General features: G+C 42.9%; 1 protein-coding gene across 1 annotated transcript in view; it reads left to right on the top strand.

The window, feature by feature from the left end:
- The window catches only part of RNFT2 (ring finger protein, transmembrane 2), an 83752-nt gene that overhangs the window by 7610 nt on the left and 63270 nt on the right, over positions 1 to 12872 (top strand). The window contains exons 4-5 of the mRNA XM_066603223.1: positions 1358 to 1434; positions 3838 to 3938. Of these exons, the coding sequence (XP_066459320.1) occupies positions 1358 to 1434; positions 3838 to 3938 (178 nt within the window). The remainder of the gene's footprint in view (positions 1 to 1357; positions 1435 to 3837; positions 3939 to 12872) is intronic.

Here is a 12872-nt window from a genome sequence, read left to right as displayed (position 1 = left end):
GCCAAGACCTGCCTCATGTCTATGCTAAGTGGCACTTGTAAAATGAAGAAAAGAAGGCTTACGTATTCAGTACTGCTATTTCTCACTGTGGCTCCTATTCTAACCAATAGCTTTGCAACAGAGGCTCCTATATTAAATGCAGGAGAATAAAAGTAAGGCCGGCTGCACACAACTGGGTCAGATTCCACATTGGACCCCTCTAACTGTAATATGGATGACCAGGGAGGCTCGCAGGCGGCCATGCGCAATACAAATTCTTGTAAAAATATATTAGCATTTCCTGTGCCGTTGATGCGGGTACCCGCAGCCTATATACGCAGCAAAATAGAGCAGGCTGAGATTTTTCTTTCACTCGCGGAATACGCAATTCGTATCTGTGAGTGTGAAGGAAAATCGAAAGTACATACCTTTAACCCTTTGCAATCCAATTTTGCTGTCAGAATTGACAGTGGCATTTAAAGGGTTAATGGCCACGATCGGCCGCATGGCTGATTGCAGCTATTGCCCGTGGGCGTCAGCTGTAATAAACAGCTGACGTCCACGCTGTATGAAGAGAGGTCGCCCCGCGACCTCTCTTCATACATACCCCGGCGCTCCAGGACTGTACCCTTACGTCCTTGGTCGTTAAAGGGTTAAAAATGTACTTTTAGGAATCCATAACGTAAACTATAGACTCTTTGGGAAGTACCACTGCAGCAGAGCTTGTCTAGGATTACTTTTAGAAAGTTGTGTATTGTCCTCTTACTACAACAGACACATTGTAGAGTAACTGAAGGGTAAGTGAACTGTGGCGCAGCAAGTTATCACAATGCATTAAAAGTCATGTTAATCTTTGCTGCATCTGTATGTGTTTATCTAAAACACAAACGGCTCATTCATCCAACTGTCTCTTGGAATCTGGAAATAACCTAAAATTTTGGATGACTTAAAGTATCCACCTCTGTGTCAGCCTTGTACAATATCTGCATACGGTGGATCAAAATTATGTTGTTCGGTAAGTATTGGTGGAATAGAGATGTTTATGACTAGTGATCTGCTGTTTAAACATGGGGTGCTTGTAAGCCTCTGGAGGGTGCTGTATACAATCCCCAATGAAGAGTTTGCAGTAGTGTCAGTAGTTTCATCTTGTCTGTCGGTGTTACAACTTTATATAAAGTCGCTATAACTAAAAAGGTATCATATCTACAAGGTTACTTGATTTCTCTTACTGAGAACAATCACACTTCGTTATAACTTAGGACATCACCAAATTTATGAGTTAAGCAAATTATAAATAGTTTTGAGGAAAAATGGTCTTCTTTCCTATTTTGTGAGACAGATGCTGATGCGCTAACACTGTGATTGTACACCCTTCCAGGCATTGCCGTGTGCATCGGGATGGCTACTACTTTTGCCTATGCTAATTCCTCCGTCAAACACCAGGTCTCTCTAAAGGTAAGGCTGTCTGCTGGATTTAGAAGACTCCAAAAATGGTGCTACTCTATATTACACAAAGTGGATTAAGTATTTCACACTGGCGATAAAATCGTGGGAAGCGAGAGTGATTGAAAATGCAGAATTATGAAACCAATGATTTTCAGTGGTTTCCATTACATTTGCAATGTTTTCACTCATGTGATGTTGCGAAAGAGAAACATTGCGGCATCTTTCTGCTTTTTGCGTTTTTTTAGCTCCCATGTTTCCTTATGGAGCTTCCTTTTTATTGCATTGCAAAGCATGAACTTGTGATTCTCATGTGATGTGATGCAATGCATCTTTAACATCAGAAAGTCCTATTGACTTTTGCACTAGAAAATTGCAGCAAAATCGTGCTAAATAAAGCGCAAGAAAATCGCAAGTGGCAGCGATGTTTTTGCGAGAAAAAACAGCACTGACGCTCAAACACCGGAAAAAAGTTGAGATTTTTCTCTCAATGATATTGCGATCGCCAGTGTGAAAGAGCCCTTAGACAGAACAGATTGGTAGTGCAGCCACACTAAGATCCACAGCGGATTCTGTGCTGTGTATTTTGACACAGATCCACGGCAGATTTCACCAGTCCAGTTGAAAGGGTGAAGTCTGCTGCGAATCCACATGAAAATCCACATCACTGATGTGGATTTTGTTGGAGATTATCCATTATGGAAAATCCAGTAATAATCCTGATACGTGTGAACACACCCCTAGGGGATTTCGTACGGATTTTCAGCAGTGGAAAAATTCACACTGAAATCTGTATCCAAATCCGCATCATCTGTTGTGGATTTTCACACAGGTCCAGAGCAGACTGCACCCCTACAATTACAGGTGTGAAATCTGCTGCTGATTTGCGTCAAAATCCGGATTTTTATGCCGCAGAAAATCTGTACCAAATCAGCCACGTGTGAACATATTGTCACACTTGGCAGCTCATTGCTTCTCAAAGGACCTTTCTGGCGTATGAACCGCGATTCAACCGATCGCACGAAAGAGCAAAAGATAGAAATAAATATTTATTGACTTCCAATAAAATGATCACATATAAAAATGGAGTGTCAATGAATAATCTTACGCGTTTTGGACAACAAAGTGTCCTTACTATTAGCATGTTACGTGCAGGGACACATTTATTGTCTGAAACACAATAAAAAAAACAGAGAGGTGGCAGCATAGGATGATGCAAAAAAGATTTTTTACTTAAAGGTCCCCCTTCTCTTTGACCATTGTCTGAAACACAGAAGATTATTCATTGACACTCCATTTTTATTAAAGGTGATCGTTTTTTTGAAAGCCAGTAAATATTTCATCTTTTTAGAAGATCCGAAAGTGCTGTAAACTTTTCTTCCTATCTTTTACGCGTGAACATAGCCTTAGGCTGCTTTTACATAAGTGTATTATGGACACACTTGTGTGCCTTTATTATGGATGAGTGCGTTTGATCAAATCAAAGTACATTTGTATTCCCTTCATTTAACATTAAGAGAATTAAAATGTGCCAGACTAAGAAGCATCGAAGAGCGACCTTTTCTTCCTGATGAGTGGAGAGGTCTCGGTTGTCGGACCCATTGCCTATCGGCCGTTGATGGGACATTCTAAGGATGGACCGCCAATGTTTTATTCTAAAAAAACCTCCTGAAAATATACTAGCAGATTATCAAAAGCTGAATATTTTAGGGTCACAGCGGGTTTTCTGTTCAGAACCAGCTTTCTTCTTTTAACGGGCCTATTATCATGTTTTGTCTATCTTGTTGAGCAAATATGTACCATCGAGTGGGGAAATCTGAAGGTAGTCCTAGATCTCGCTGACTATACAATTCGGTGGGACATATTTCCTATTTTAAAGGAACCAGGACCTACTGTGGTCCTACATAAAATAGGGACACCCATGCTGTTACCATCTTCAGGCTGGGTGCATGTTGTGTATTTTAGGGTCGTGTGCTGTCTGTGTAATTCCATGGACAGCATATGCTCCCATTAAAATCTATGAGGATATACACATGGACAATTTTTCACACATACCCATGGACCACATAAAAAAACAAGTCATGGCATGTCCTATTCATATCTTTTTTATAGACGAGAAATAAAACATACCAGTCCCTATCAATGGGCTCTGTCCATTTAAGTTCCAATGTCCATGGGCCGATTTGATTTGCAGGATCCACGTGGGGAACCCGCGCAGAAGATCCGCGGATCAAGCTGCCCATAGTGTCCATGTGCTATCCAATGTAAGTTGTGCCCAAGCCTCTCGGGCTCAACATGCAGTTATGGCTTGTCACCTAATAGCCTTATGTGACAAATGGAGTTATCAGCAATGTCAACATCACTACTTTATACTATTAAAACATTGTAACTGCTCTCTTTCCTGGTATCCTGCAGGAGAAGCGATCGGTCTTGACCGTATTTTGGATTGTGGCGTTTTTAATAGGCAACACTGTGTACCTGCTTTATAGCTTCCGGTCTCAGCAGCTGTATTTTAGGTGAGTTGCACCATTACTTTGTTTTGGCTTGCTTACACACGACCAGTTTGGCATCTGTTCTAGTATTCTGCATTGTTTTTGGTATATGTTGTAGTCATGCCGATCTTATGACCAGCTAATAAATGAATTCAAACAAAGAAGACCGTCAACTATTAAAGCATATTGCCTTCTTATTGTCACACTCAGTAAATGAATGGATAGCATTCTTTTTGCAAATTGATATTTTTTTAACAACCGAGACTGTTCTAAATATTTCTAGGATAGGTTTCCTTATTTGTAATTGACATGTATTGACAATTTGGGCTACACAAACAGGAAGGATTGGGGATGATTGTCTTTGTACTTCATATAAAACTCAAGTAAAGAAAGTTTCATAGGGAATACAAAGCATTTAATAATATGAAGCATATACCCACTAATATATATTTCTCAGACGGCCATAACATTCTTATCCCTTCCTAAGGGTTCCTGTCCACGGGCGTAGCGATATCCCATGGCAGATCTGCGCTGCGGGAGCCGCCCCTGGGGAGCAGGGGAGAGCTGATGGCTGTCCGCGGTGAGCCTATCTGACAGATGGGCTCACCGTGGAGAATCACGGCATGCTGCAGTTTAAATCCCACGAGCGGAGAATCGCTATGATTCTCCACTTGGGACAGCGGGGCTGCGCTTTCCATAGTAGTCTATGGAAAGCTATCAATGCATTTCCCGCAGCGATAATCTGGATTATTGCCACAGGAAACGCAGTGAAAAATCACCCGTGGACAGGCAGCCTAATATTCTGCAGGCCCTCCTTGTGCTGCCCAGCCATGCATTACACCTGAGGGTTTTTTTTTCCTTTTTAAGGTATTCGATAACAAAAAACATATGCAATAATGTATGGAAACGTATAGCCATACATTTTCTATACTTTTTCCATTGACTGTAATGTAAAAAAATAAATATGTTTCCATACTTTTTTTTTCTTTTTTGTGGGACAGAAAAGGCTACACTTTTCCAATCCATAAAAAAAAAAGTTCACAAACATATGGGAGGTCAAACATCTATATTTGACCCATTCTAGCCTATGGTGTTGTGGAGCTGTACGGTTTTATACGTTTAGGTTTTTTTTTGTATAAAAACGTACATGATTCATGGATGCTTAAATCCTAGTGTCACTAGTCTCTTATAGGAATTGTCCCATGAAAACAAGTTATTGCCTCTCCACAGGAGATGGCCACTTGAAGTTGTCAATCTCCAGCAGTCCTATTAAAATGAATGGAACGGCAGAGCGCAAGTGTGAGAGTCACTCCATTCAACCCTGGATGCCCCGGACACCCATTCTCGGCATCATTGGGGATCCTAGTGGTCAAACTCCCTACGATCATCAAGTTATATCGATAGTAGATAACTTGGTTTTGTGGGACAACCCCGTAAATTCCTTTTAAGTTGTGATGTGGGTCCTTTTTGGATCAGATTGCGAACTGGGGAATTAAAAGGCCAAGGCAACACCTGTTAATGGTTTTAACCTCTTCTTGACATCTGTTGCACATGTATGGTAGATGTTGGGTAGCTGAATATACTCATTGTAAAAAAACAAAAAGCAAGCCCCTTGAAGTAGTTGTTCAGATTGAATAAAACTTTCCATGTGTGATTGTAACGCTAATATAAGTAGGTGATTACAATATCAGAGCAAAACAATGATTTATTGCGATACACTGAACACTTGAAGGGAGACTCTGGTTCTAGTACGCTGTTGGGCCGCCTCTAGCTTGGATACAAGATGTGATACGGACAGGCATGGAGGCTCTAGTACCCTGTTGGGCCGCCTCTAGCTTGGATACAAGATGTGATACGGACAGGCATGGAGGCTCTAGTACCCTGTTGTACCACCTCTAGCTTGGATACAAGATGTGATACGGACAGGCATGGAGGCTCTAGTACCCTGTTGGGCCGCCTCTAGCTTGGATACAAGATGTGATACGGACAGGCATGGAGGCTCTAGTACCCTGTTGGGCCGCCTCTAGCTTGGATACAAGATGTGATACGGACAGGCATGGAGGCTCTAGTACCCTGTTGTACCACCTCTAGCTTGGATACAAGAGGTGATTCGGACAGGTATGGAGGCTCTAGTACCCTGTTGGGCCGCCTCTAGCTTGGATACAAGAGGTGATTCAGACAGGCATGGAGGCTCTAGTACCCTGTTGGGCCTCCTCCAGCTTGGATACAAGATGCGATACAGGCGGGAATGGAGGCTCTAGTACCCTGTTGGGCCGCCTCTAGCTTGGATGCAAGATGTGATACAGACAGGCATGGAGGCTCTAGTACCCTGTTGGGCCACCTCTAGCTTGGATACAAGATGTGATACTGGTGGGCATGGAGGCTCTAGTACCCTGTTGGGCCGCCTCTAGCTTGGATACAAGATGTGATTCGGACAGACATGGAGGCTCTAGTACCCTGTTGGGACTTCTCCAGCTTGGATACAAGATGTGATATGGGTGGGAATGGAGGCTCTAGTACCCTGTTGGGCCGCCTCTAGCTTGGATACAAGATGTGATACAGGTGGGCATGGAGACTCTAGTACCCTGTTGGGCCGCCTCCAGCTTGGTTACAAGATGCGATAAGGGCGGGCATGGAGGCTCTAGTACCCTGTTGGGCCGCCTCTATCTTGGATACAAGATGTGATACAGGTGGGCATGGAGACTCTAGTACCCTGTTGGGCGGCCTCCAGCTTGGATACAAGATGTGATACGGGCGCGAATGGAGGCTCTAGTACCCTGTTGGGCTGCCTCTAGCTTGGATACAAGATGGGATACGGGCGGGCATAGAGGCATATAGGGTCCATATGATATCCTACAGCATATCAGTTCACATTTGTTGTAACTGAATCTCATCGTGCAAATGTGAAGGGCTGTCGAAATTGGCGTCCCAGATGGTCCCATACATGTTCTATTGTTGATTAAATCTGGTAACTGGGCAAGCCATGGAAATGTGGCAACGTTGTGGGGACATTACCGTAATACCCTTGCTGTTTGCAACAGATCAGCATCCTGCTGGGAAATGCCTCTTTGAAGCCCTGGCGTGAGAGACAAAACATATGGCTGTAGGATGTCCTGAACATATACAAGGCAATACGTGTAATGTCACATTGTGTGCCCTCACATATCCACTGGTCCCAACAACTCCTAACAGTCTGGCCATAACTGCCCAGGTGGCAGAGATATCACTCACATTCCAATATTGCGCCCCTCTCAAACTCTGTTAACTGGGCAAATCTCTTTCATTACGTCTTAGAGGCGTCTAGTGGTCAACAATCTCTACACAAGCAGCGAAAGAGGTCACTGCACACAAGGAGCCTCTGAGAGACTTTTTATAGTCCAGCGGTGGATCCACGTTTAAGGCCTTAAGTGGCAAGACTGTTCATCTAATCACACCACAACTCTAAACATTTGCCTGAGATGGAACTGAATGCAGAGTCTTGTAGCAAAATAACAACTTCTTCTAGGGGCTTGATTTTTTTTTTTGTACAAAGAGTATGTGAAATCGGCTCATGAGCTGAGCCAGCCCCATACAGATTGGGTGCTTGTTGTAAAATATAGCTGACACCTGGTTGCGGTGTCTGGGATCAGAGAGAACTCTGATCTCAGCCATTTAACCATTTAGGTTCTGCTGTCAGTGCTGACCATGGTGGTTAAATTAACTGACGGGATGAGGGGTTGACATGCCAGCCGAAGGCCTAGTGAAGCCGCCAAAGTCTATCATAGGTTTCCTCCTATTAAGTATTAATATGAAGAAGCAGTAAAGTATTGCAGTATATAGTACAAGGGACTAAGCAATCATTAGTTCAAACCCCTATGAGGACTGCGAAAAAGTTGTGTTCATATTTGTGCCATGGCTTCCATTTTTAATGGCAGCTATGGCACAATGCCAGATCTTTCCGGTACAATATACCACTGGTGCACAGCACAACCCATTGACTCATACTGCGAGTGTGTCAGGGTTCTGTTGTTGAGTCCCTCATTGTGATGGGAGAATAATATAAAGACATGCATCGCTTTTCTTCCTGTCAGATTGGATAGAATTTGTGACTGAGGCTCAAATACAAATGGTAGCATAGCCTTAAAGGGGTTTTCATGTCCACGATATTGGAGATCTATGCTCAGGATAGGTCATGAATATCAGATCAGTAGGGATCCACACCTCGGGACCCCACTAATCCGCTGTTTGAGGAGGCAACGACGCTCGTCTGAGCGTGCAGCCTCTTCTCAGGAGGCATATGACATCATGTTCTTGGGTCACATGGCCTGAAAGCAAGTCAGACCCATTCAGTTGAATGGGCTCAAGCCGCTATACCAAGTACAGCCGCTTTTCAATGTACGGCGCTGTGCCTGGTAAGCACTGAAAGAGTTGTGCTGCTCACCCAAGCTTCACGGACACTTTAAACAGCTGATTGGTGGGGCTGACAAGTGGTGGTCCCCCACAAATCTGATACTGATGATCTATTCTGAGGATAAGTCATGAACATATTACTTTTGGAGAACCCTTTTAATAAACCTCTTCTGTCCCATGAATTCCTTGTACTGAAATACATTCTTGGAGAGTAGTATTTATGATTTTTTTTTTTAATGAAAAGCAATAGAAATCTATAGTAATAAAAACTATGAGCAATGTAATGTTTAAAATCAGAAAATGGGCAGTAGACATAGGCCACCATCCCCATAAATCCACAAGAAAGTACAGTCCATTACAAATAAATAGAGTCTTACAAACCCCCATTCACATTCTGCAAGAAAAATCTGTATAGATTTGAGGTCCTCGTACAGAATTTAGTTTCCTTTGGATTTGCCCTAGATCTGTGCTTAACACTTGCAAATTTTGCCCCAGATTTCAGTTTAGTTCTCCTCCGGGGAATATTTGTGAGTGCGGTCAAACTTGGTAAATATCATTGAGCTTCTTTTAACACTAAGCTGCGCATGAATACTGTTAGATACAGAAATAGTTTTCTTTATTTTATGTTCATTGTTTTTCTTTAATTTTTGTTTTGCTTTTATATTTTAGGTTTTCACTTAGCCATGTGTGGCGTGTGAGTATTTTCAGTTTTGTTTTTAGTTTTATTTTCTCATTACAATTTTTTTATTTTTTTTGTGTGTTTTTGCAAACTTTATTAAAAGCATGTCCTAGATCTGGTGACTGGAGTGTGGTAAAGAATGAGCTTTGAGTCAGAGATCATTAGAGCAAGATTAAGAACATGCCTGTCACATCACGTTGGACTGATTGTTTAGTCTCAGTGAAGGTCATTTCTCTACCATTGCTATCTTGTAATTGGGACAAAGTGTCAAGTTGCTCGCTCTGGGAACTCACTTGGTTTGTTCAAGGCAAAGTCAGTGACAGCATGGTGATTATTCTTTGTCTGCATTGACTTTATAATGGTAAAGTATATAAACTTAAGAGGGGGTGCAGAGAGCCCTACAGCTACATAACAACTACTGACAATCACTTCTGATCTACCTCATGCTGTGAAAAGTAAGTCCACCAAAATACACATAGATGTCACTTGTTCAATGCCAGGCTTATACTTTAAGGGGATTATCTGGAACTAACATATTGATGACCTATCCTTCATATGGAAACCACTCTATAGGTATGCGGGCCACAGAGCTCTCAAAAAGCGGTGTATCTGTGCAAGTTCCTGATAAATAAACCACTTCCCAAACTGTTCATTCACAGAAGAAAAGTGGAACACACGAAGTTGAAGTGCTCCAAATAAAGCAATTATAAGTTTTGTCCGTGGCACTTCTCTTTAGACAAGTTCTCTTCTTGGCATACCTTGAGACTTGGTCTTTATCATCTACCCTCTGACATCATTTCAGGTCACAAGATCACGACCAAAATGGTCGCTAATGCAACCAAGAATTTGCAAATTGCTACCAGACTTGTGTCTGGTCGCTATGTATGACTAGCCCTGCTGTCGTGTTGCATTCGGTATGGACTACGCTGGATACTGCTGGCTGCTCGTCACCTCTGCCACGTTCACAGGGAGCACAGATTCCCTGGCAGAGCAACCACAAGTATGCTACATGGTGCAGTCAGGGTCGGCTCTTTACTGTACATTTAACTCACCCCTCCCACAAGCTGTCTGCAGAACAGAGCTCCGTGCTGGCTCGCCTCCATCCCTAGCCTTCACTTTCCTTCTCCTGTTAAACCCATTAACCCCTTTGAGACGCCTGCAGACGGGTGGAAATTCCACGGCGGGATTTCCAGCGGAATTTCAGCCCGTGGAAGCTGCCATAGGATTGCGTTAGCAAACGCAATCCTGGGCAGACGGCCGCGATTTGGCCGCGCAAAATCTCGCGCAGCAAACAAATCGCGGCATGCTCTATTTGGTCTCGCAGAGCCCTGCACAGAAATGTCACTCCCCGGCTGCCGGCTCCGCTCTGCGCATGCGTCGGCTGCCCGGCAGCCGGCACTTGAAAGAGTCGGGGCCGCGGAAGCAGGTGAGTGACGCGCTGCTCTCTGCAGACGCTTGGGTCGGATCCCGCTGCGAGAATTTTCGCAGCCGGATCCGACCCGGCCGTCTGCAGGCCGCCTGAGTGGCACGCCCGGAAAATCTCTGGGGCTTGCTGCTTTGACCATGCAGTTAAACCCCGGAATATTTCCGTGGACAGCTCTAGTGCTGAAATGTGTGGAGCACTGAGCTGTCATCTGAAATCTTCAAGGGTTTTAATTGCATTGTTGACTCATTTAATGCCCTGTGAGGGCATGACATGGTAATAATAAACCTGCCACTGAAGGGGTTAAGGATTGCCCCTTTTTTTTCATTTTCAGTTATTCCAACACACTCGAAAAAATCATAATTCTTCTGTTATCCATCAATATAGTTTGCTGAGAGCTTGTTTTTTGTGGGACAAGTTGTATTTAATACTATGTAATATACTATATAAGGTACTGAAAAACCTCTAAGTGGAGTGAATTGGGCGGAAAAAAAATTCTTGTTTCTATGATGTACATGCTGCAACAAAAATGACACAATAACTTCATGGGCCAGTACAATTTCTACAATACTAAATTATATCGTTTTTTTGGGGTTTTTTTTTTGCTGTATTACTTTTTAAAAAATGAAATATCTTTGGAAAAAAATAAAAAAATTTTCTGCCACCATCTTCTGACAGCCATAACCTTTTCATTTTTTCATTGACCTAGTTGTGTGAGAGGTTGTTTTTTGCGGGACGTCCTGTATTTTCTATTGGTACCATTTTAGAATTTATGCGACTTTTTGATTGCTTTTTATCATATTTTTATTTCGGGGACTACGTGACCAACAAAGCACAATTCTGTATTCATTTTTTTACAATGTTCACTGTGTGGGGTGAATAATGAATTACTTTCATAAATTGGACTTTTATCGATGCAGCAATACTAAATATGTTTTGGGATTTTGGGGATTTAGGTTTGTTATTATAAATGTGGGGAAAGGTGTTTTTTTTGTTTTTACCACCTTTTTATAATTTTTTTTAAATAATTAATAAAACTTTTTAAAACTGATTTTTACATTTTTTTAATAGGGGATATGAATACCATAGTATTACATCATACTGTGATCTGACATGCAATCTATCTAACCACACCACAGGCATGGCTTGATAAGCAATCTGCAATGGCAGCATCAGGGACCTTCAGAAGGCTCTCAGCTGCCATGGCACCCTGCAATGTCCTTGCAGGAGGCTGATTGGGGCATTTAAATGCCATTGTCAGACTTGACGCCGACATTTCAATGGTTAACAGCCACAATCCCCATGAGTGCAGCTATTGCCGGCGGGTGTCGGCAGTAAGAAACAGCCGGCACTTGCATTGCATGGAGTGTCAGCGACTCCCGATTCCCCTCCGTACAAACCCCGAATGCACAGGATGTAACTGTATGACCTGTGTCATTAAGGAAGCTACCTGCTGCTGCGGCCTGTCCTGGTTTGTGAGTGATTAATTACTTGACTTCCACACATACAAGACTGAACCAGACTTCTCAGTATGTCAGCAGAGGTGGGGATAGAGGAGATCAGGGTAGGTCACAAGCACAGGTTCACTCCACTCATTACACTGCTGCTCTGGAGTACAATGGCTTACTTTTCAGAAGCAGTTCTCAAAAGTTTCCCATTTATGAGCATATTAAAAGGGTGAAAAGAATTATCATCTTAGTGCTTTAAAAAAAATAAAGCTAATTAACACACATTTTCATTAGCGTGCATTTCATTTTCTTCTACATGGACTGAGAATCAGTTTATGGGGATGAACAGTCGCTAGTATGATTGTTTATTCCCATAGGTCCCCGCTCTGATCACACAGGAGGGTTACAGTCAACCGCGAGCAGTTTTTAGGGTTGCTGAAAGCCAAAAATTAGCCAACAGGCGCTTGCTTGTTCATTGGTACTTTTACGTGGCCCCAAACTCAGGCCAACTTTTGTTCAGAGACCTGCACCCCATACAGTTTAGGAGGAGCTCTGTTTGTTCTGCAGGAAGAGGACATTACAGCTCTGGAGGAACAGAGCGCGTTGTACTTTAAAGGGCTGTAGCTCTGGTTCTCTCGAGGCTACTATCATCAGGGCTCTAGACTAAAAAAATCCCTAGGAGCCATTGGCTTCTAAACTGGACCTTTTTTAGGAGCAGAATGAAAATTTTAGTTGCCAAATTTAAATATATTTAATGTTAAAATAAAGACTTGCTGTACTATACAATAAATTGCATATAATCCAGAACTCTCCACCCAGTAATGACCTACATGTCCAGAGCCTCCCCCAGTGTATACACTGGGTATACATCTCCAGAGTGTCCCCTCATTAACAGGAGTTATTCCTGCTCACGCCCCTCTCCTGTCCTAATCACATTAGTAGGTGCCAGGCACTGCCCCTCCAGGTGGGTGGGATGCTGGCAACGCAGCTCAGGCTGCTCCTTTCACATTGCACTTTTG

This window comes from Eleutherodactylus coqui, chromosome 5, assembly GCF_035609145.1.
Source record: "Eleutherodactylus coqui strain aEleCoq1 chromosome 5, aEleCoq1.hap1, whole genome shotgun sequence".
Taxonomy (NCBI): Eukaryota; Metazoa; Chordata; class Amphibia; order Anura; family Eleutherodactylidae; genus Eleutherodactylus; species Eleutherodactylus coqui.
Note: the sequence above shows the minus strand (reverse complement) of the source record. Positions and strands in the feature narration are given on the sequence as shown.